This window comes from Somniosus microcephalus, chromosome 19 (genome assembly GCF_052327205.1).
Source record: "Somniosus microcephalus isolate GS21.2 chromosome 19, FLI_Smic_1.0, whole genome shotgun sequence".
NCBI classification, from domain to species: Eukaryota; Metazoa; Chordata; class Chondrichthyes; order Squaliformes; family Somniosidae; genus Somniosus; species Somniosus microcephalus.
This window is the reverse complement of record NC_141005.1, coordinates 5,604,360-5,625,768: the sequence shown is the minus strand read 5'-3', so window position 1 is coordinate 5,625,768 and position 21,409 is coordinate 5,604,360. Positions and strand designations below refer to the sequence as shown.

Here is a 21,409-nt window from a genome sequence, read left to right as displayed (position 1 = left end):
GTTCTTTATGCATTCTGTAGGTCCCTTGACACAAGTCCTGAACCGAGACTTGGAATTCTCAGATCTGAAAAATGCGGGTGAGAAAGACTGCTGGATGGAGTCTGCAGCCTCTGTCCCAGCATTGATGGTCAGCTTCCCAAAAGCATTGCTCATATTTAGCGGGTAACTTTATTATTGTAAAACTAACTACACGAATAGTTAAAACCAGCCTTAAATAAAAATAACTAACAGTTTGCACCCTGTCCATCCTTTTCCTCTTTCAGTGTTATTATCTTAATGACTTACACCTAATTTCTAGACTAGAATCTAGTCTCCAAAGACTGGGTTGACATCCAGAGGGAGAATCATAGAAATTTACAGCACAGAAGGAGGCCATTCGGCCCATCGTCTCTGTGCCGGCCGACAAAGAGCTCTCCAGCCTAATCCCACTTTCCAGTTCTTGGTCCGTAGCCCTGTGGGTTACAGCACTTCAGGTGCATATCCAAGTACTTTTTAAATGTGATGAGGGTTTCTGCCTCTACCACCCTTTCAGGCAGCGAGTTCCAGACCCCACCACCCTCTGGGTGAAAACAGTTCTCAACTCCCCTCTAATCCTTCTATCAGTTACTTTAAATCTACGCCCCCTGGTTATTGACCTCTCTGCTATCCATTCTATCCGAACGGAGTGACCATTGGCTCAGGAGTAGTTTCCACGACTCGGAGTCAGATAAAGCTCTGTTGTCCTCTGCCCGATCCCAGAACTGTCGGAATCCTGTCCTTACGGCGAGCTCAGTCTCCACTGAGAACTCAAACCGTGGCTCTCGCCAACAGAATCCACTGCAGCTCGAATCAAATAGGCTTAAAATGGAGCATTTATTTTACTTCAATGAAAGTGCAACATTGAAGCTTAGTTTCTGGCTGTCTCAAAGAGTCCAGTCAATGAATTCTACATTGTTTAATCTCTTACTCATCACTTTTGATGCTAGACTTTTGAAAGATGTATGTCCAATCCAGAAATTAGGGTATGTGGACACATACCTGTGGGTATTATACACAGGTGTGGCTTTGCAATGCACCATCCTTGCTTGCCCAGTTAGCATGTTGTTTGCTAACCAGCCTGCAGACAGGGATCTGAGTAATTTAATTGTCTCTCGCTACACAAGCTTTGATGTAAGGTCGGTGCGCACTGAGAGTCAGGAATTAGCCCATCTTTAGCCAGCAATTTTCCCCAAACACGGTTAACAAGGCCTGATTGTACATGAGGTCAAAGATCAGCCATGTTGAATGGTGGAGCAGGCTCGAGGGGCTGAATGGCCGACTCCTGCTCCGAATTCTTATGTTCTTAGAAATTGTGAGTGTGAAGGTTTTTTTTCTATCATGTTACCATGTTATATTCTCTGGAGTTTAGAAGAATGAGAGGTGATCTCATTGAAACATACAAAATTCTTACAGGGTTTGACAGGGTAGATGCTGAGAGGATGTTTCCCCTGGCTGGGGAGTCTAGAACCAAGGGTCACAGTCTCAGAATAAGGGGTCGGCCATTTAGGACTGAGATGAGGAGAAATTTCTTCACTCAGAGGGTGGTGAATCTTTAGAATTCTACCCCAGAGGGCTGTAGCGGCTCAGTCGTTGAGTATATTCAAGACAGAGATTGCTAGATTTTTGGATATTAAGGAATTAAGGGATATGGGGATAGTTCAGGAAAGTGGAGATGAGGTCGATGATCAGCCATGATCTTATTGAATGGCGGAGCAGGCTCGAGGGGCCGAATGGCCGACTCCTGCTCCTAATTCTTATGTTCTTAAGTGTAATCATGAATAATTTAGCAAAAAAAAGGCACAATCAATATGTTACAGCTGGTAACTACAAGTGATTATCTGATAGAAAACATGATCACACATCCTAATGCTAAACTGTTTCCATTTTGGATTGGACTGTATCAGGAACAGATTGTTCCTGGATCTGATTTATAAAAATCTGATTAATTTGTCTCAATTTGTTTTTCTACTGATGTTGTAAAATGTATCTGGAAAAATACCCAGGTGGGCCTAGAAACTGGATCGATCTGCGCCAGTTTTTCAGGCGTGAAATGGACGCCTATGGGTCCAAGATGGCGGCTGGTACCTTCTGCCCCTCGCCCCCCGCGTGCTGCCCCCCTCCTGCCCCTCCCCCTCCTCCTCCTCCTCCTCCTCCTGCCCCAACCCCTCCTGCCCCCCCTCCTACCCCCCTCCTGCTCCACTCGCTCCTGCCCCTCCCCCTCCTGCCCCTCCCCTGCTCCACCCCCTCCTGCCCCTCCCCCTCCTGCCCCACCTGCTCCTGCCCCTCCCCCTCCTGCCCCTCCCCTGCTCCACCCCCTCCTCCCCCTCCCCCTCCTGCCCCCTCCTGCCCCTCCCCTGCTCCACCCCCTCCTGCCCCTCCCCCTCCTGCCCCCTCCTGCTCCTCCCCCTCCTGCCCCCCTCCTGCCCCTCCCCCTCCTGCCCCACCCCCTCCTGCCCCTCCCCCTCCTGCTCCACCCCCTCCTGCCCCTCCCCTGCTCCACCCCCTCCTGCCCCTCCCCCTCCTGCTCCACCCCCTCCTGCTCCACTCCCTCCTGCCCCTCCCCCTCCTGCTCCACCCCCTCCCCCTCCTGCCCCACCACCTCCTGCCCCTCCCCCTCCTGCTTCACCCCTCCTGCCCCTGCCCCTCCCCCTCCTGCTCCACCCCCTCCTGCCTCTCCCCCTCCTGCTACACCCTCTCCCCTCCTGCTCCACCCCCTCCTGCCCCTCCCCCTCCTGCCCCTCCCCCTCCTGCTCCTCCCCCTCCCCCTCCTGCCCCACCCCTCCTGCCCCACACCCTCCTGCCCCTCCCCCTCCTGCTCCACCCCTCCTCCCCCTCCCCCTCCTGCCCCTCCCCCTCCTGCCCCTCCCCCTCCTGCTCCACCCCCTCCTCCCCCTCCCCCTCCTGCTCCACCCCCTCCTGCCCCTCCCCACCAGCACCTTCCCCCCTCGTGCCCCCCGACACCCTGTGCCCCTGACCCCTCCAGGCCCATGTTCGGGCGCGATTGTATTTCTGGGCCTGGGTTTATTATTCAGGCTGTAACGGTTGGGTGCTGTGAATCTAAAGTCCATTCCGTGGTGGCTCAATCATGGACAGCTGATGGTCAGTCCCCGTTACCAGCTTTAGGGAGCGATGACACAGTCCGTCTACAGATGTATCTTTAAATAGTGTGGTGTAAAAGGAATTGTCGAGGTGGGGGTGCCTGCAAATGGATTGAATTGACTTTTAGTTCCAGGCCCTACTGACTACAGCGCAGATATCTGTCTAGGATTTAATAAGCAATAAACCAGGGGTGACAGCAAGAACAGTTCGCAGTGATCTGTGATCAATAATGGGAGATTAAAGAATGCTATGACACAACTCTGTCTGTCCTGAGCCAGGTGTCTGTGAAGTCCTGAAAGACTTGTGTATGTGTGTGTATCCCGCACAGGCCAAGGTCCGAGAGTTAGAGGAGAAATGTCGGAGTCAGAGCGAACAGTTCAATCTCCTCTCCAGGGAGTTGGAGAAATTTCGGCAGACCGCCGGTAAGATTGACCTACTGAGCAACCCTGCGTCAGTGTGCGAGAGCCCGGTCTCACCCTGCAAGTCCCCGTCTCAGCTGATGAACGGACTGGCCACACCACTCGCCAGAGGTAGGAGAACTTATCTGGAGGTAATACTTGTATCTTACTGAGGTTGATTGTCCATCTCCGGTCATTTCACGCAGCCTTTAATGGTCACACTTCTTGCAACTGTGGGCTGCTGTCATTGAGAACAGGGCAACACAGGTGGTCAGCATGGATTGGTGTTTGGGTTGATGTCCAGTGTCCATTGACACTGTCGGACTCTCAATGGATAAGGTGTGAGTGAGAGTGCATACTCTACATCTCACCGTCCAAGTTAATATCTTCTGCATACTCCATTATACGACCCAGCATCACTGTCTTTCGGATGAGACGTTAAACCGAGGCCCCGTCTGCCCCCTCAGGTGGATGTAAAAGATCCCACGGCCGCTATTTCGAAGAAGAGCAGGGGAGCTATTCCCAGTGTCCTGGGGCCAATATTTATCCCTCAACCAACATCACTAAAAAAAAAAATCACAGAAGATCTGGTCATTATCACAGAGCTGTGTGTGGGAGCTTGCTGTGCACAAATCGGCTGCCGTGTTTCCTACGTTTCAACAGTGACCACACTTCAAAAGTACTTCATTGGCTGTAAAGTTCTTTGGGACGGCCTGAGGTGAAAGGCGCTGTAGAAATGCAAGTTCTAACAGTCACATCAAAACATTTCACACAGGAACATAGGAATTGCCAGATGAAAATAACCCAGGTCCATCGAGTTCGCTTTCTCCCATTCCGGTCGTTGATGGTCCAACGATAATGGAGTTATTGACCAATCACAGCGATCAATCTCTATCAATGAGTCTACAACAGACCCAGACATGAGGCAAGGAAAACCCCCAGTGGTGGAGAGCTTTGGGAACCAGAGGTCCAGAGTCCCCTGTTCCTCCCGAGCACGCTGCACTCCCCACACATCACGGCTCACATTACTCACACTATGAATCAGTCCTTGAAGTGCAGTGACTGATGTTATTCTAGAGGTCTGGCAACCTCCCCCCAAACAGCAATGAGATGAGTGACCAGTCAGTTTGGTTTTATTTGGTAGATGGTAGAGAGAGAAATCTTGTCCAAGACCCTGGGAAAATTCTTCAACTGGTCCACAAAAGATGAAAGTCTCTGGAGTGGGACTTGAACCCACATCCTTCTGACTCAGAGGCAACGGTGCTAAAATCTAGGCGTTGGCGAGGGTGCAGAGGAAATTTACAACAACAATGACAACTTGTATTTATTTAGCGCCTTTAACGTAGTAAAACGTCCCAAGGTGCTGCACAGGAGTATTTTTAAGACAAAAAATTTGACACCGATCCACATAAAGATAAATTAGGGCAGGTGAACAAAAGCTTGGTCAAAGAGGTAGGTTTTAAGGAGCGTCTTAAAGGAGGAAAGAGAGGTAGCGAGACGGAGAGGTTTAGGCAGGGAATTCCAGAGCTTAGGGCCCAGGCAACAGAAGGCACGGCCACCAATGGTTGAGCGATTATAATCAGGGATCCTCAAGAGGGCAGAATTAGAGGAGCGCAGATATCTCTGGGGATTGTGGGGCTGAAGGAGATTACAGAGATAGGGAGGGGTGAGGCCATGGAGGGATTTGAAAACAAGGATGAGAATTTTGAAATTGAGGCGCTGCTTAACCGGGAGCCAATGTAGGTCAGCGAGCACAGGGGTGATGGGCAAACGGGACTTGGTGTGAGTTAGGACATGGGCAGCAGAGTTTTGGATGACCTCAAGTTTACGTAGGGTGGAATGTGGGAGGCCACAGGAGTGCATTGGAATAGTCAAGTCTAAAGGTAACAAAGGAATGGATAAGGGTTTCAGCAGCGGATGAGCTGAGGCAAGGGCGGAGACGGGCGATGTTAGAGAGGTGGAAGTAGGCGGAATTTCCTGGAATTGTACCAGGGATGAGGGACTTCAGTTACATGGAGAGACTAGAGAAGCTGGGGTTGTTCTCCTTAGAGCACAGAAGGCTAAGGGGAGATTTAATAGAGGTGTTCAAAATTATAAGGGGTTTTGATCGAGTAAATGAGGAGACACTGTTTCCAGTGGCAGGACAGTCGGTAACCAGAGGACACGGAATTTAACTTAATTGGCAAAAAATCCAGTGGGAGTTGAGAATTTTTTTTACGCAGCGAGTTGTTGTGATCTGGAATGCGCTGCCTGAAAGGGCAGTGGAAGCAGATTCAACAGTAACTTTTAAAAGAGAAGTGGATAAATACTTGAAGGGGAAAAATTTGCAGGGCTCTGGGGAAAGAGCCGGGGGGAGCGGGACTAATTGGAGAGAATCAGAGAGCCGGCACAGGCACGATGGGCCGAATGACCTCCTTCCGTGATTCTACCAACTGAGCCAAGGTGACAGTGTAAAGTTACGAAAGATGTGTAGCTGAGGTGAGACGTGAGTTGTCAGGACCCAGAAACCTACCCCTGGGGTGTAAAGTGGGTGGGATGTGTCATCAGAATTTGTATTTCTAAGCAGCCATTGCATAATACATTGGGGCCGGATAAAATCAAAGAAACTGGTTCCCATACCAACAGGATGTGCTTCAGGGATCGGATAAGAAGCAAAAAGTTGAGAATAAAGTAATTAAGTTAGAATTTGAGATCAGCTGGTTTTCTCTCGGGGAGCTCTGAGTTTTGGTGCTGAGATAATCTGAGCCCAGAGTTAATTGGACTTTAATTTAGGAAACATTACTGGAGACCAACCAATTCTCTCTAAATATAATCTCTAAATATAAACTTTCCGTTCCTTGCTGATTCAGAAACTATGGAAAGAGGGGCTGAGATCTGTTTTTTCTCTGGAATCATTCTATTGCTCCACCATCACCTCATCTCCCAGGACGAGCCCAGAACCAGAATTTTGAATTACTAACACTTCAACCCTGATCCTTTCCCAATTATTCCCACTCCCATTGTCCACTCTCCTATTAACCGCTGTGCCTGTGTGTTTTAAGGTAGTTGTTCCATTATCTCGGAGATCAATTCTCTTTGGGGCCTTTCCCGATGCATTAATCGGCTCTCAGCTAAGGACATGCTGGGTGGAATTCCTGGTGTACCCCAGAAAATTCCCAGATTCCCCATTGGCACAGTACGGGACCGGCAGAAGATTTGCCCAAAGCAACTCCCCCCACCTCCCCCATCCCCCATCGGAAAATGCCTCTCTCTAAAACATGGGGCCGAATCCCAGCAGAACCAGCTCCAGGTCCAGGGACTCTGCTGGGATTGGGCCATTGGCTCCAATCAGAATCCCAGCGCCCTGCAGTCCTCGGGAAAAGAGCAAATTAACGAGGCAATCATTGTGAATTGGGTTTCAGAAAAAAATGAAACTACGTCAGCACGAGCGCTCTTGTGGGTCTGAGCATTGGTCGTGTGTTTATTCGGTGAATGTATTTCATCTAAAACACATTTTAAAAAAGACGCGGTGGAAACCTAATTCGCTGAGGCGGGAGAATGATGCCAGTGTTCGATGAATGTCGGCGATTGCACAGGACCGAATGTGCCACTGCACAGTGCTGAGATTGCTATCAACGGGTATCGATCTGATTAATCTTATTCACCTTTAAACTTAAAGCTGCCGGATTCTAAAATTAAAATTGTGCTGGGAAGATTAATCAGGCTGCCTTGTGGAATCTGAGAATCTAACGCTGTCCCATCAATTCCTGCTTCACAGAATTCCTTGACCCCCTTCAAGTTCAGTACTTCCTTCTTCACGAAAAGCACGGAATGCGATAAATAAATATCCAACGCCTTGTTATTCTTTGAAACAAGCCCAACAGAGGGTGAAGATCTCTGCGCTCCTCCAATTCTGGCCACTTGAGCATCCCCCACTTCCTTCACTCCACCATTGGCGGCCGTGCTTTCAGCTGCCTGGGTCCCAAGCTCTGGAATTCCCTCCCTAAACCTCTCCGCCTCTCTCTCCTCCTTTAAAGCACTCCTTAAAACATGTGACCAAGCCTTTGGTCACCTGTCCTAATTTCTCCTTATGTGGCTCGGTGTCAAATTCTGTTTGATAATCGCTCCTGTGAAGCACCTTGGGACAGTTTACTACGTTAAAGGCGCTATATAAATACAAGTTGTTGAATTTATTGCTTTGCAACATAAACATTGCAATTGTTTTTAGTTGTCCTATGGTCTACATTCATCACTAAAATACAGACCAGCAACACACGTGGTCCTCACTTGTCCTGATGGTACAAGACCTCTCCATCACCAATAGCACCTACATCCACCTCCGTAACATCGCCCGTCTCTGCCCCTGCCTAAGCTCACCTGCTGCTGAGCGGCACTGGATTAAAGACCGTTAACACTGGGCATTCGGTCAGGCTGTGAGTTAATAGTCTTCTGGGACCTGCTTTAGAAAGGAGTCTCAATTGATGGGTGGAAGGTTCTTCCCTCTGCCGATCGCGGTTTCTGAGTGGATCGAGTTTAGACAATCGCAGTAGTAAAGGAGCAGCAGCAATTTATATCTTTTTAAAAATGTAGAAAGCTGTCCCAAGGTGCTTCACAGAGGCATGAGGATAAAATGGATGCAGAGAGAGAGATTAGGAGCGACCAATAGCTTAGTCAAAGTGGTCTGTCTTCAGGAGAGTCTTAAAGGAGGAGATGCCATTGTTGCCTCGACACTCGACTATTCAACGCTCTCCTGGCCGGCCTCCCATCTTCCACAGTACGTGAGCTTGAGCTGATCCAAATCTCTGCTGCCCGTAGCCTAACTCGCACCAAATCCCGGTCACCCATCACCCGCTGTGATCGCTGACCTACACTGGCTCCCGATCTGGCAACACCTTAATTTTAACATTCTCATCTTTGTTTTTAAATCCTTCTATGGCCTCGCCCCCCCCTCCCTATCTTTGTAACCTCCTCCAGCCCCACATCCCTCCGAGATCTCTGCGTTTCTCCAATTCTGGCCTCTTGCGCATTCCCGATTTTCCATTGCTCCACCATTGGCGGCCGTGCCTTCTGCTGCCCGGGCCCCGAGCTCTGGAATTCCCTAAACCTCTCCGCCTCTCTCTCCTCCTTTAAGACGCTCCTTAAGACCGACCTAATGTCAATTTTTATTTTGGCTGAATTCACTTCTGTGAAGCTCCTTGGGACGTTTTACTACGTTAAAGGCGCGATATGAATGCGACTTGTCGCGCACATTCCCACAATGCCCATCAATGGATTGATGCTCGGACCATGGTCATGTGACAGCGCGATGATGGGTATGAGAGGATTGGTCCCAATAACATCGTAGGATGATTGTTGCTCGTGACGCCTGTGGTGAAGAATTGACGACAGCTCATGAAGAATGCTCTATATGCAAATGTAAACTCAATCATTGACAATCTCTGCTCCGCACATTGCAACTATTGAAAGGATGGAGAGGAGAGAAACCATGATTGATGGAGGGATTGGATTATGAGGAGCAATTATGTAAATTGGAGCAGGTTCTCCTTGGAAAAGCGAAGGTTGCGCAGTGATGAGATTGCTGTTTTTAGGATTCAAAAAGGACTGGACAATGCCGACCATGACGAGCTGTTTCACCGTGTCCAGAACTGGAGAACCAGAGGACACGGCCTTCACTTGAAGGGGGTAAATTCAAAACTAATCTGCAGAAATATTATTTCAGTGAACAAGTGGCCAATCTGTGGAACAGTACTGATTCACTCAAATGCAAATTAGATAGATTTCTTTCAGAAAATAACACATTGGGACACAGTATAGGAGTAATCTGAGCCGTGATGTGTGGGGAGTGCAGCGAGCTCGGGAGGAACAGGTGTCTCTGGACCTCTGGTTCCCAAAGCTCTCCACCACTGGGAGTTTTCCTCGCCTCATGTCTGGGTCTGTTGTAGACTCATTGATAGAGATTGATCGCTGTGATTGGTCAATAACTCCATTATCATTGGATCATCGATGACCAGGATGGGAGAAGGCGAACTCGATGGACTTTGGTCTTTCTTCATCTGGTGATTCCATGTTCACACCTCAGTGACAGCACGGGCAAGATTGGCAACTCGCTGTTCGGAGTCAGCTTTTGATTTTAATGTCCATAATTACTCTTGGTAACGGAGCCCATGATTTTTTAAAATCTAGTGACGAATTAAATGGTAGGATCCGAGCCAAAGATAACTCGTATTGGGAAAACTAGTCAACAATTATAGAGGCAGTATTTTGCAGCTTGCCACCCAGTCAATGGGGGGTCGGTGAGAGGGCGATGAAGGGTCAGTAGGGGTGTTGGTGAGGGGTTGAGAGGTCAGTGAGGAGTCAGTGATGGGTCGGTGAGGGTTTGAGAGGTCAGTGAGGGGTCGGTGAAGGGTTGAGAGGTCAGTGATGGGTCAGTGAAGGGTTGAGAGGTCGGTGAGGGGTTGAGAGGTCGATGAGGGGTTGAGAGGTCGGTGAGGGGTTGAGAGGTCAGTGAGGGGTCAATGATGGGTCGGTGAGAGTTCAATGAGGTACAGCGGCCGTATTCCAACACTGTTGCCAAGTGGAGCATGAGCTTAGTCTGTTAGTGACTGGAAAATGCCAGATTGCATTCTCACTGTTAAATAGTTAATGTCCTCATCTTCCCATTCTCTGTCAAGTGTATTGTTGTTGCATTTAGCTTTGGGTTGACAGTGGAGAAATTTGCTTTTGGCATCTTGCGAACGAGGAGAGATTGGGGGTCTATAATGATTTGGGGGTCTATAATGATTGGGGGGTCTATAATGATTCGTAAAAGAAAAAAGAAGGCTGAGGGGTGACCTAATAGAGGTCTTTAAAATCACGAAAGGTTTTGATAGAGTGGATACAGAGAGAATGTTTCCACTTGTGGGGAAGAGCATAACTAAAGGCCATCAATATAAGATAGTCACCAAGAAACCAAATAGGGAATTCAGAAGAAACTTCTTTACCCAGAGAGTGGTGAGAATGTGGAACTCGCTACCACAGGGAGTGGTTGAAGCGAATAGTATGGATGCCTTTAAGGGGAGGCTGGGCAAGCATATGAGGGAGAAGGGAATAGAGGGTTAAGCTGAGGAAAGACGGGAGGAGGCTCGAGTGGAGCATAAACGCCGGCAAGGACTGGTTGGGCCGAATGGCCTGTTTCTGTGCCGTATATCCTATGTAATCCGATGTAAAATGTCCCTGTCAGGAGGTTAAGAAGCCAAGAGTTGGGTGTGTTTGGACTAACATGGTATTGCTCATATCGGTTGAGAATAAATGACCTTTGACAGTTTCTGCTCAGAGGATTAACTCTACAGGGTAACACTGAGCATCAAAACTGTGCGGCGGATTCAGACAGTGTGAAAAGTGATGGACAAATTGTGATCTAGTCTGGAGCCAAAAAAGGACCGACAAGGAAAACAGGCCAGGATTTAGTCCTCCTGTGTGAAATGGTCTTGATTTTAACTCAGACCTTGCTGAACAAGTTGCAGTAGGATTAGTCTAGAAGGACATTGCCATGTGTACCTGGTGTTTTTCAGATCACCGCGTAGTTTAAAATAGAAATACAGCCTTAGACACAGGCTTGTTCAATCTGCTGTGATTTTTTCTGTGACTGTGGATCAGTGAGATGACAGATCAGTCAATCTGAGGACCAATCTCTTCTTTTTGCTCTTTTTTCAGGCAATGAAAGTCCTTCTGGTGGCAGATCAGTGATCTCCGAATATATCAGGCCCCTTCAGATGTCTGGTGGGAAGCCAGAGCTACTTTCTGTCAAACCGACTTTCCTGTCTAGGTCCAGACCCAGCAGCCCAAGGCAGGGCCACCTCTCCGAGGTCAGTCAGCGTTATGTTACTCGATAACGTCATTGTTTAAGAGACAAAAAAAAGATCAAACTCAGGACATTATGTAGAACAATCTCACCTGACGATTAGAGTAACTCTCAGTTCTAATCAATATTTGTTCTGGCCAATATTTATCCCTCAATCAACATCACTAAAATGGGGTAACTGGTCATTATCACATTGCTGCTTGTGGGAGCTTGCTGTGTGCAGTTTGGCTGCCGCGTTTCCTAAATTACAGAGGAGGCTGAGGAGAGACGTAATTGAAGTGTATAAAATTATGAGGGGCCTGGATAGAGTGGATAGGAAGGACCTATTTCCCTGAGCAGAGAGGTCAATAACCAGGGGGCACAGATTTAAAGTCATTGGGAGAAGGATTAGAGGGGAGTTGAGGAGAACTTTTTTCACCCAGAGGGTGGTGGGGGTCTGGAACTCACTGCCTGAAAGGGTGGGAGAGGCAGAAACCCTCAGGAGAGGAGATTTGATAGAGGTGTTCAAAATCATGAGGGGTCTGGACAGAGTAGATAGAGAGAAACTGTTCCCATTGGTGGAAGGGTCGAGAACCAGAGGACACAGATTTAAGGTGATTGGCAAAAGAACCAAAGACGACATGAGGAAAAAACTTTTTTACACAGCGAGTGGTTGTGATCTGAAATGCACTGCCTGAGAGGGTGGTGGAGGCAGACTCAATCGTGGCTTTCAAAAGGGAGTTGGACAAGTACCTAAAGGAAAAAATTTGGAGGGCTACGGGGAAAGGGCGGGGGAGTGGGACTAGCTGAAGTGCTCTTGCAGAGAGCTGGCACGGGCTCGACAGGCCGAATGGCCTCCTTCCGTGCTGCAAGATTCTATGATGTGATACCTCTCCCAGTTTCTCAGTGATTCCCTTGTGTTGGGGTGAGTGTGCTGGTTGACTGCATGGTCTGCGAGGATTCTGGAGACACTAGACTCCCAGAGCTGTGCGCCGTGACCCCCGGTCTTTGAGTCAAATGTATGGTGCCAATTTTAAGCTACCTTCTCCCATGTCTGGTGCAGCAGACACTTCTATGGGGTGGGGAGGGGGATGGCTATCAGTATCTTAAATTGTGTGGCTTCCCTCCCTGAATCCTTGCAGAAGGGTTTCAAACCTCTGGTCAGTCAAACCGGTATTTCACTTAGTAATGCCCAATCCGAAAATGTCAGCCATGGCTCAGTGGGCTCTCTCTCTCTCGCCTCTGAGTCAGAAGGTTGTTGGTTCAAGTCCCACTCCAGAGACTTCAGCACAAAAATCCAGGCTGACACTCCCAGTGCAGTACTGAGGGAATGCTGCAATGTTGGAGGTCTTTCAGATAAAACATTAAACCGAGGCCCCGTCTGCCCTCGCAGGTGGATGTAAAAGATCCCACCGCAGTACTTTGAAGAAGAGCAGGGGAGTTCTCCCTTGTGTCCTGGCCAATACTTATCCCCCAACCAACATCACTAAAACAAATCTCATTGCTGTTTGTGGGAACTTGCTGTGTGCAAATTGGCTGCCGCGTTTCCTACATTACAACAGTGACCACACTTCAAAAAAAAATACTTCACTGGCCATAAAGCATTTTGGGGCGTCCTGAGATGGTGAAAGGCGCTGGATAATTGCAAGTCTTTCTTTTACACCAATTCTGTTGAGCAAACATCTGGCTTTGCCCCCCCCCCACTGCTATTCCAGGTGTCTAACGGGCTCCTAATTGCGGGTCACAGTCGATTTGCAGAATCCCCTTTTTCATGAGCTGGCCCGACACATTCGAGCCCAGAGATTGATGAGAACGATCTCTCGAGGTAACCCAATGGGAGAGAATTCTCCCAGAGACTGTTAGTAACTCACAGCTTACCCGCGAATACAACCAACAGCAGTTTCTATGCTACAGAACTCAAAGTATTTCCCTAAGGATTGGAACTGGCATCGAGTTGGCAGTCACTACAAGACACCCCAGCCAACACCGTGACCTTTGGGGAAGTAAGTTAGCGTGCTGTCTGGGTGTGATTGTTTGATGACTCAGTGCGGATGGGATATAATCTTCAGAAAGTGACACCAGAAGACAAATGACAGACAACTATTGCCTTTTGAGCGAACTATCAGCTGCACAATCAAATGACTTAATCCCCTGGCACAACCTGACATTCTCACTTCAATGTCAGAGCTTAGAACCCTCAGGAACGTACAACCACTGGTGCCGTTTCGAGAATTTCCCTTCATCAACACAAGACAATTGAAGGTGAGCTGTGTAGATGAAGAGACATTCCCATAATCCCCCGAGCGATGAATGTCCCATAAACTGGCAGCCTGAGGAGCAGGGCTCTTTTCTAACCGATCGCAACCCAGACCAGGTAGAATACAATTAAATTATCACCAAATAGAACAATCACTTCAGCTAATTTGCTTACATCTCCAGGCAATTCTAATCACATTATTGTATTTGCATCACTGTCAGCATCTGCTTCTGGATTTATATCTTTAACTGACATCACTAAAACAGAATGGCCCAGAAATTCGTGTCGGAGGCTTCCCGCGGGTGCAAGCCCCCGACCTGCACTTACCCAGCGCGCCGGCCGTTGAGCTGTGGGCCCGCGTGGGATTCCGATCCTGGGCCTCCTCCAACTGCCGGCACGCAGTGCTTGTGTATCCCGGGGCGCAGTTAGTTCGATGCGTCCCCTGGGATCACGTGGGCCATGGAGAGCCAATCGGAGCAGGGAATCTCTATCCATAAGATTGACAGGAAGAGCTGTCAAAACTTATAAATACTACGGCCCCAAACATCACTAAATCTTCAAATAAATTTTTTAAAAACATTACATTTTTTAAATAAACTATAAATTACATGAAATAACTATTTTAAACAATAATTTAAATTTTTGAAAAAAATAATTTTATTTTCTAATGGGGCTAAAAATAAAATTACCTTGCTTTAAAGTATTTAAAAATAATAAACCTGTGGAAAAAATGTTTTAATTTTAATTAATTCACCACTTACCTTGTAAAAAGCAGGCCTTATACCTGCTTTTTAAATGTGTAACTACCGGAGACTTACCCTCCCAGGAAAACCTGTAAAAAAAAACGAAGTTCGATGCGCACGCGCAGCCTCTCCTGCGCACGCGTTCGACCTCTGAACCCCTTCGTTCAGGGGAACGGAAGTGCCGGTTTCCCGTGCATGCGCAGTGCATGCAGGAAACCGGCACTTCCATTGGGCCTACGGGTGAGTACCCCATGCGTACTCACCCGTGGAGACCCGAATTTCTGGGCCATTATCCGGTCATTTATTCCTTTGCTGTTTGAGGGAGCTTGCTGTGCGTAAATTGGCTGCCGCGTTTCCTACATTACAACAGTGACTACACTTCAAAAAGTACTTCATTGGCTGTAAAGCGCTTTGGGACATCCTGAGGTCATGGAAGATGCAATAGAAATGGAAATGATTTAATCTTTCTTTTAATTCTGTGCTAATTGACCATCACACTCACAGGCCTCAAGGACTGCTTATGTGGGAAATGGAATAATTCAAGCTCGTGCAGTGGGGGATTACCTTGAGGTTGGGGTTAAGGCACCTTGTTAAAGCAGAATTACCAGGAGCTTTCTCTACACCTCGCTGTGCTTGATACTGACACTGTGGTCGAGATTTACCGTTTAACAAAAAACAGGGTCGTGCTTTCTCCATAATGAAATGAAAGGAGAATTTGTTTCCAGTGGCAGGAGGGTCGGTAACCAGCGGACACGGATTTAAGGTAATTGGGTAATTGGCAAAAGAACCAGAGGGGAGATGAGATTTTTTTTTACGCAGCGAGTTGTTGTGATCTGGAATGCGCTGCCTGAAAGGGCGGAGGAAGCAGATGCAATAGTAACTTTCAAAAGAGGAATTGGATAAATACTTGAAAAGGAGAAATTTGCAGGTCTATGGGGAAAGAGCAGGGGGGAGCGGGACTAATTGGAGAGAATCTTTCAAAGAGCCGGCACATGCACAATGGGCCAAATGGCCTCCTCCTGTGCTGTGAGATTCTCTGACTCTACAATCACAGCAAGGTGAGTCTTTGAAATGAAACCATGTCATACACCAATAAAAACTCTCAAAATAAAGATTTGTGTTGGAATAATAGATGAAGAGGTAGCTTTCCTTTCCTACACTAGAGCAGGGCGTTCTCCCCAGTGTCCTGGCCAATATATATCCCTTAATAAACAGATGATCTGGTCTTTATCACATCGCTGTCTGTGGGAGCTTGCTGTGCGCAAATTGGCTGCAGCGTTTCCTACATTACAACAGTGACTACACTTCAAACAGCACTTCATTGGTTCTGGATTTGGTTTGGGACGTCCTGAGGTTGTAAAAGGTGCTATAGAAATGCAAGTTCTTTTCTTTGATTCTTTCAAATTATCTGTGAGGAAATTGATTTTGTTCCCAATTTTGTTTTGCAATAACAGATGGACATTGAACTAGACGGTGGGAACCCCAAAATGAAGTACACTGGGAGGGTCCACCTGTGCGTTGCCCGTTACAGGTAAGCTGGTCGCTCTACGATTTGCCTGTTGGGTATTGTTCCATGACTTGTAAATATGGCCCGGTCAGCTCCGTGAGTTGTCAATCCTAGCAGACGAGTCACTTGCTCCTCTGAGTTTTACGGCAATTTTACTTCATGCCCAGTCATCGGGGAGCACGTTGCTGCAGGGCGAGGCTGATGAGGTGCCTCAGCCAGAGGCCCAGGTGAGTTCTGAGGAATTTTATCTCACATCTGGCTATGAGGCCAGAGGTTCGGGCAGGTCTGTGACTCCAAATGTACAATTTGTCTTCTCTGTTGAAATAAAGCTTTGCCAAAGTCCTTCCCAAAGTGAGAATGCACAAGAGCAGCATTGAAATACACAGAGGTTATAACACGAGAACAGGCCAGTCGGCCCAACCAGTCCATGTTGGTGCTTACCCTCCACACAGGCAATAGTCCGAATCACATTTACCCACCTTATTCACATATCCCTTCAACCCCTTTTCCTTCATCCAGCTATCCAGTCTTTCCTAGGGGTACGGTGGCATAGTGGTAACGTTACTGGACTAGTAATCCAGAGGCCCGCACTAATGATATAGTCATAGAGTTATACAGCACAGAAAGAGGCCCTTCGGCCCATCGTGTCCGCGCCGGCCATCAAGCCCTGTCTATTCTAACCCCATTTTCCAGCACTTGGTCCGTAGCCTTGTATGCTATGGCGTTTCAAGTGCTCATCTAAATGCTTCTTGAATGTTGTGAGGGTTCCTGCCTCTACCATCCTTTCAGGCAGTGAGTTCCAGATTCCAACCACCCTCTGGGTGAAAATGTTTTTTCCTCAAATCCCCTCTAAACCTCCTGCCCCTTACCTTGAAACTATGCCCCCTGGTTATTGACCCCTCTACTAAGGGGGAAAGTTCCTTTCTATCTACCCTATCTATGCCCCTCATAATTTTGTACACCGCAATCAGGTCCCCCCTCAGCCTTCTCTGCTCTAAGGAAAACAACCCCAGCCTGTCCAGTCTCTCTTCATAGCAGAAGTGCTCCAGCCCAGGTAACATCCTGGTGAATCTCCTCTGCACCCTCTCCAATGTAATCACATCCTTCCTATAGTGTGGCAACCAGAACTGCACACAGTATTCCAGCTGTGGCCTAACTAGCATTTTGTACAGCTCCATCATGAACTCCCTGCTCTTATATTCTATGCCTCGGCTAATGAAGGCAAGTATCCCATATGCCTTCTTAACCACCTTATCTACCTGTCCTGCTGCCTTCAGGGATCTATGTACCTGCACACCAAGGTCCCTCTAATCCTCTGTCCTTCCTAGGGTCCTACCATTCATTGTGTATTCCCCTGCCTTGTTAGTCCTCCCAAAATGCATCACCTCACACTTTTCAGGGTTAAATTCCATTTGCCACTGTTCTGCTCATCTAACCATCCAATCTATATCATCCTGTAGTCTGAGGCTTCCCTCCTCGCTATTTACCACTCCACCAATTTTCGTGTCATCTGCGAACTTACTGATCATACCTCATACCTTCATATCTAAATCATTAATGTACACTACAAACAGCAAGGGACCCAGCACCGATCCCTGCGGTACACCACTGGACACAGGCTTCCAGTCACAAAAACAACCTTCGACCATCACCCTCTGCCTCCTGCCACTAAGCCAATTTTGGATCCAATGTGCCAAATTGCCCTGGATCCCATGGGCTCTTACCTTCTTGACCAGTCTCCCATGCGGACTTTGTCAAAAGCCTTACTGAAGTCCGTGTAGACATCAACTTCACTACCCTCATCCACACACCTAGTCACCCCCTCGAAAAATTCACTCAAATTGGTCATACATGATCGCCCCCTGACAAAGCCACGCTGACTATCCTTCATTGGCCCAGAAATTCGGGTCTCCACGGGTGAGTACGCATGGGGTACTCACCCATAGGCCCAATGGAAGTGCCGGTTTCCTGCATGCACTGCGCATGCACGGGAAACCGGCACTTCCGTTCCCCTGAAAGCAGGGGTTCAGAGGTCGAACGCGTGCGCAGGAGAGGCAGCGCGTGCGCATCGAACTTCGGTTTTTTTTGCAGGTTTTCCCGGGAACGTAAGTCTCCAGAAGCTAGAAATGTAAAAAGCAGGCGTAAGGCCTGCTTTTTATAAGGTAAGTGGTGAATTAATTAAAATTATAACGCTTTTTCCCACAGGTTTATTATTTTTAAATACTTTAAAGCAAGGTAAGTTTATTTTTAGCCCTGTTAGAAAATAAAATTATTTTTTTCAAAAATTTAAATTATTGTTTAAAATAGTTATTTCATGTAATTTATAATTTATTTAAAAAATGTGATTTAAAAAAAAATGTATTTGAAGATTTAGTGATGTTTTGTAAGAAGAAGGGGCCCGTAGTATTTCTAAGTTTGACAGCACTTCCTGTCAGACTTATGAATGGAGCATTCCCTGCTCCGATTGGCTCTCCATGGCCCACGTGATCCCAGGGGACGCATCGAACTAACTGCGCCCCTGGGATACGCAAGCACTGCACGCCGGCAGCTGGACCAGGCCCCGAATCGGAATTCCACGGGGGCCCACAGCTCAACAGCCGGCGCGCAAGGTGAGTGCACCCGCAGGAAGCCCCCGACCCAAATTTCTGGGCCATTAATCCTTGCCTCTCCAAGTGGAGACTAATTCTGTCCCTCAGAATTTTTTCCAATAATTTCCCTACCACTGATGTTAGGCTCACTGGCCTGTAATTCCCTGGTTTATCCCTACCACCCTTCTTGAATAATGGTACTACGTTAGCTGTCCTCCAGTCCTCTGGCACCTCCCCTGTGGCCAGAGAGGTTCTGAAAATTTGTGTCAGAGCCCCTGCAATCTCCCCCCTTGCCTCACACAGCAGCCTGGGATACATCTCGTCTGGGCCTGGGGATTTATCCACTTTTAAGCCTGCTAAAACCGCTAGTACCTCCTCCCTCTCAATGCTAATTTGTTCAAGTATATCACAATCCCCCTGCCTGATTTCTATGCCTACATCGTCCTTCTCCATAGTGAACACAGATGCAAAATATTCATTTAAAACCACACCTACATCTTCCGGCTCGACACACAGATTTCCACTTTGGTCCCTAATGGGCCCTACTCTTTCAATAGTAAAATACTGTGGATGCTGGAAATCTGAAATAACAACAGAAAACGCTGGAAAAACTCAGCAGGCCAGGCAGCATCCGTGGAGAGAGAAACAAGAGTTAACGTTTCAGGTCTGGGACCCTTCATCAGAACTGGAAAAAGCTGGAGATGTAACAGATATTAAGCAGGTGCAAAGACAGAGGGGAGGGGATGAAAGAATTGAAGGAACAATCTGTACATTTGTCGGAGGCAGGAAAGATAAAATGTTGCAAATGGGAATGGCAAAATCATACAGCATGAAACATGGGGGCAGGGGTTATAGTCTGAAACTGTTGAACTCAGTGTTGAGTCCAGAAGGCTGTAAAGTGCCTAATCGAAAGATGAGGTGCTGTTCCTCGAGCTTACGCTGAGCTTCATTGGAACAGTGCAAGAGGCCGAGGACGGTGAGGTCTGAGTGGGAGCAGTCATAGAGTAATACAGCACGGATAGAGGCCCTTCGGCCCATCGTGTCCGCGCCGGCCATCAAGCCCTGTCTAATCTAATCCCATATTCCAGCACTTGGTCCGTAGCCTTGTGTGCTGTGGCATTTCAAGTGCTCATCCAAATGCTTCTTAAATGTTGTGAGGGTTCCTGCCTCCACAACCCTTTCAGGCAGTGAGTTCCAGACTCCAACCACCCTCTGGGTGAAAAAGTTCTTTCTCAAATCCCCTCTAAACCTCCCGCCCTTTACCTTGAATCTATGCCCCCTAGTTATTGACCCCTCTACTAAGGGAAAAAGCTCCTCAGCATCCATCCTATCTATGCCCCTCATAATTTTGTACACCTCAATCATGTCCCCCCTCAGCCTCCTCTGCTCCAAGGAAAACAAACCCAATCTGCCCAGTCTCTCTTCATAGCTGAAGCGTTCCAGCCCTGGTAACATCCTGGTGAACCTCCTCTGCACCCTCTCCAATGCGATCACATCCTTCCTGTAGTGTGGCGACCAGAACTGCACACAGTATTCCAGCTGTGGCCTAACCAGTGTTTTATACAGCTCCAACATAACCTCCTTGCTCTTATATTCAATGCCTCAGCTAATGAAGGCAAGTATCCCATATGCCTTTTTTACCACCTTATCCACCTGTTCCACCGCCTTCAGGGATCTGTGTACTTGCACACCCAGATCCCTCTGACCCTCCGTCTTGCCTTGGGTCTTACCATTCATTGTGTATTGCCTTGCCTTGTTAGTCCCCCCAAAGTGCATCACCTCGCACTTTTCCGGGTTAAATTCCATTTGCCACTGTTCCGCCCATCTGACCAACCCATCTATATCGTCCTGCAGACTGAGGCTACCCTCCTCGCTATTTACCACCCTACCAATTTTTGTATCATCCGCGAACTTACTGATCATACCTTTTACATTCATATCCAAGTCATTAATGTAGACCACAAACAGCAAGGGACCCAGCACCGATCCCTGTGGTACCCCACTGGCCACAGGCTTCCAGTCACAAAAACAACCTTCGACCATCACCCTCTGCCTTCTGCCACTAAGCCAGTTTTGTATCCAATGTGCCAAGGCATCCTGGATTCCATGGGCTCTTACCTTCTTGACCAGTCTCCTGTGCGGGACTTTATCGAAGGCCTTACTGAAATCCATGTATACCACATCCACTGCGTTACCCTCATCCACACACCTAGTCACCCCCTCAAAAAATTCAATCAAATTAGTCAGACATGATCTTCCCTTGACAAAGCCATGTTGACTATCCCTGATTAATCCTTGCCTCTCCAAGTGGAGACAAATTTTGTCCCTCAGAATTTTTTCCAATAATTTTCCTACCACTGATGCAGCGGAGAATTAAAGTGACAGGTGACCGGAAGCTCAGGGTCACCCTTACGGACTGAACGGAGGTGTTCCGCAAAGCGGTTGCCCAATCTGCGTTTGGTCTCCCCAATGTAGAGGAGACCACATCGTGAGCAGTGAATATAGTATACTAAATTGCAAGAAGCACAAGTAAATCGCTGTTTCACCTGGAAGGGGTGTTTCGGGCCCTGGACAGTGGGAAGGGGGGAGGTATAAGGGCATGTGTTGCATCTCCTGCGCTTGCACGGTAAGGTGCTGGGTGAAGGGGAAGGGCTGTTGGGGATGATAGAGGAGTGGACCAGGGTGTCGCGGAGGGAGCAGTCCCTTCGGAATGCTGAAAGGGGAGGTGAGGGGAAGATGTGTTTGGTGGTGGGATCACGTTGGAGGTGGCAGAAATGGCAAAGGATGATCCGTTGAATGTGAAGGCTGGTGGGGTGAGAACAAGGGGAACCCAATCGTGGTTCCGGGAGGGAGGGGGAGGGGTGAGGGCAGAAGTGCGGGAAATGGAACGGACACGGTCAAGGGCCGTGTCAACCACAGTAGAGGGGAATCCTCGGTTGAGGAAAAAGGAAGACATGTCGGAAGCACTGGTATGGAAGGTGGCATCGTCAGAACAGACGCG

General features: G+C 48.1%; 1 protein-coding gene across 1 annotated transcript in view; it reads left to right on the top strand.

The window, feature by feature from the left end:
• rimbp2b (RIMS binding protein 2b) overlaps positions 1-21,409 on the top strand; it is a 349,606-nt gene that overhangs the window by 254,914 nt on the left and 73,283 nt on the right. The window contains exons 9-11 of the mRNA XM_086011890.1: positions 3,446-3,647; positions 11,187-11,338; positions 15,768-15,844. Coding sequence (XP_085868016.1) covers positions 3,446-3,647; positions 11,187-11,338; positions 15,768-15,844 — 431 coding nt within the window. The remainder of the gene's footprint in view (positions 1-3,445; positions 3,648-11,186; positions 11,339-15,767; positions 15,845-21,409) is intronic.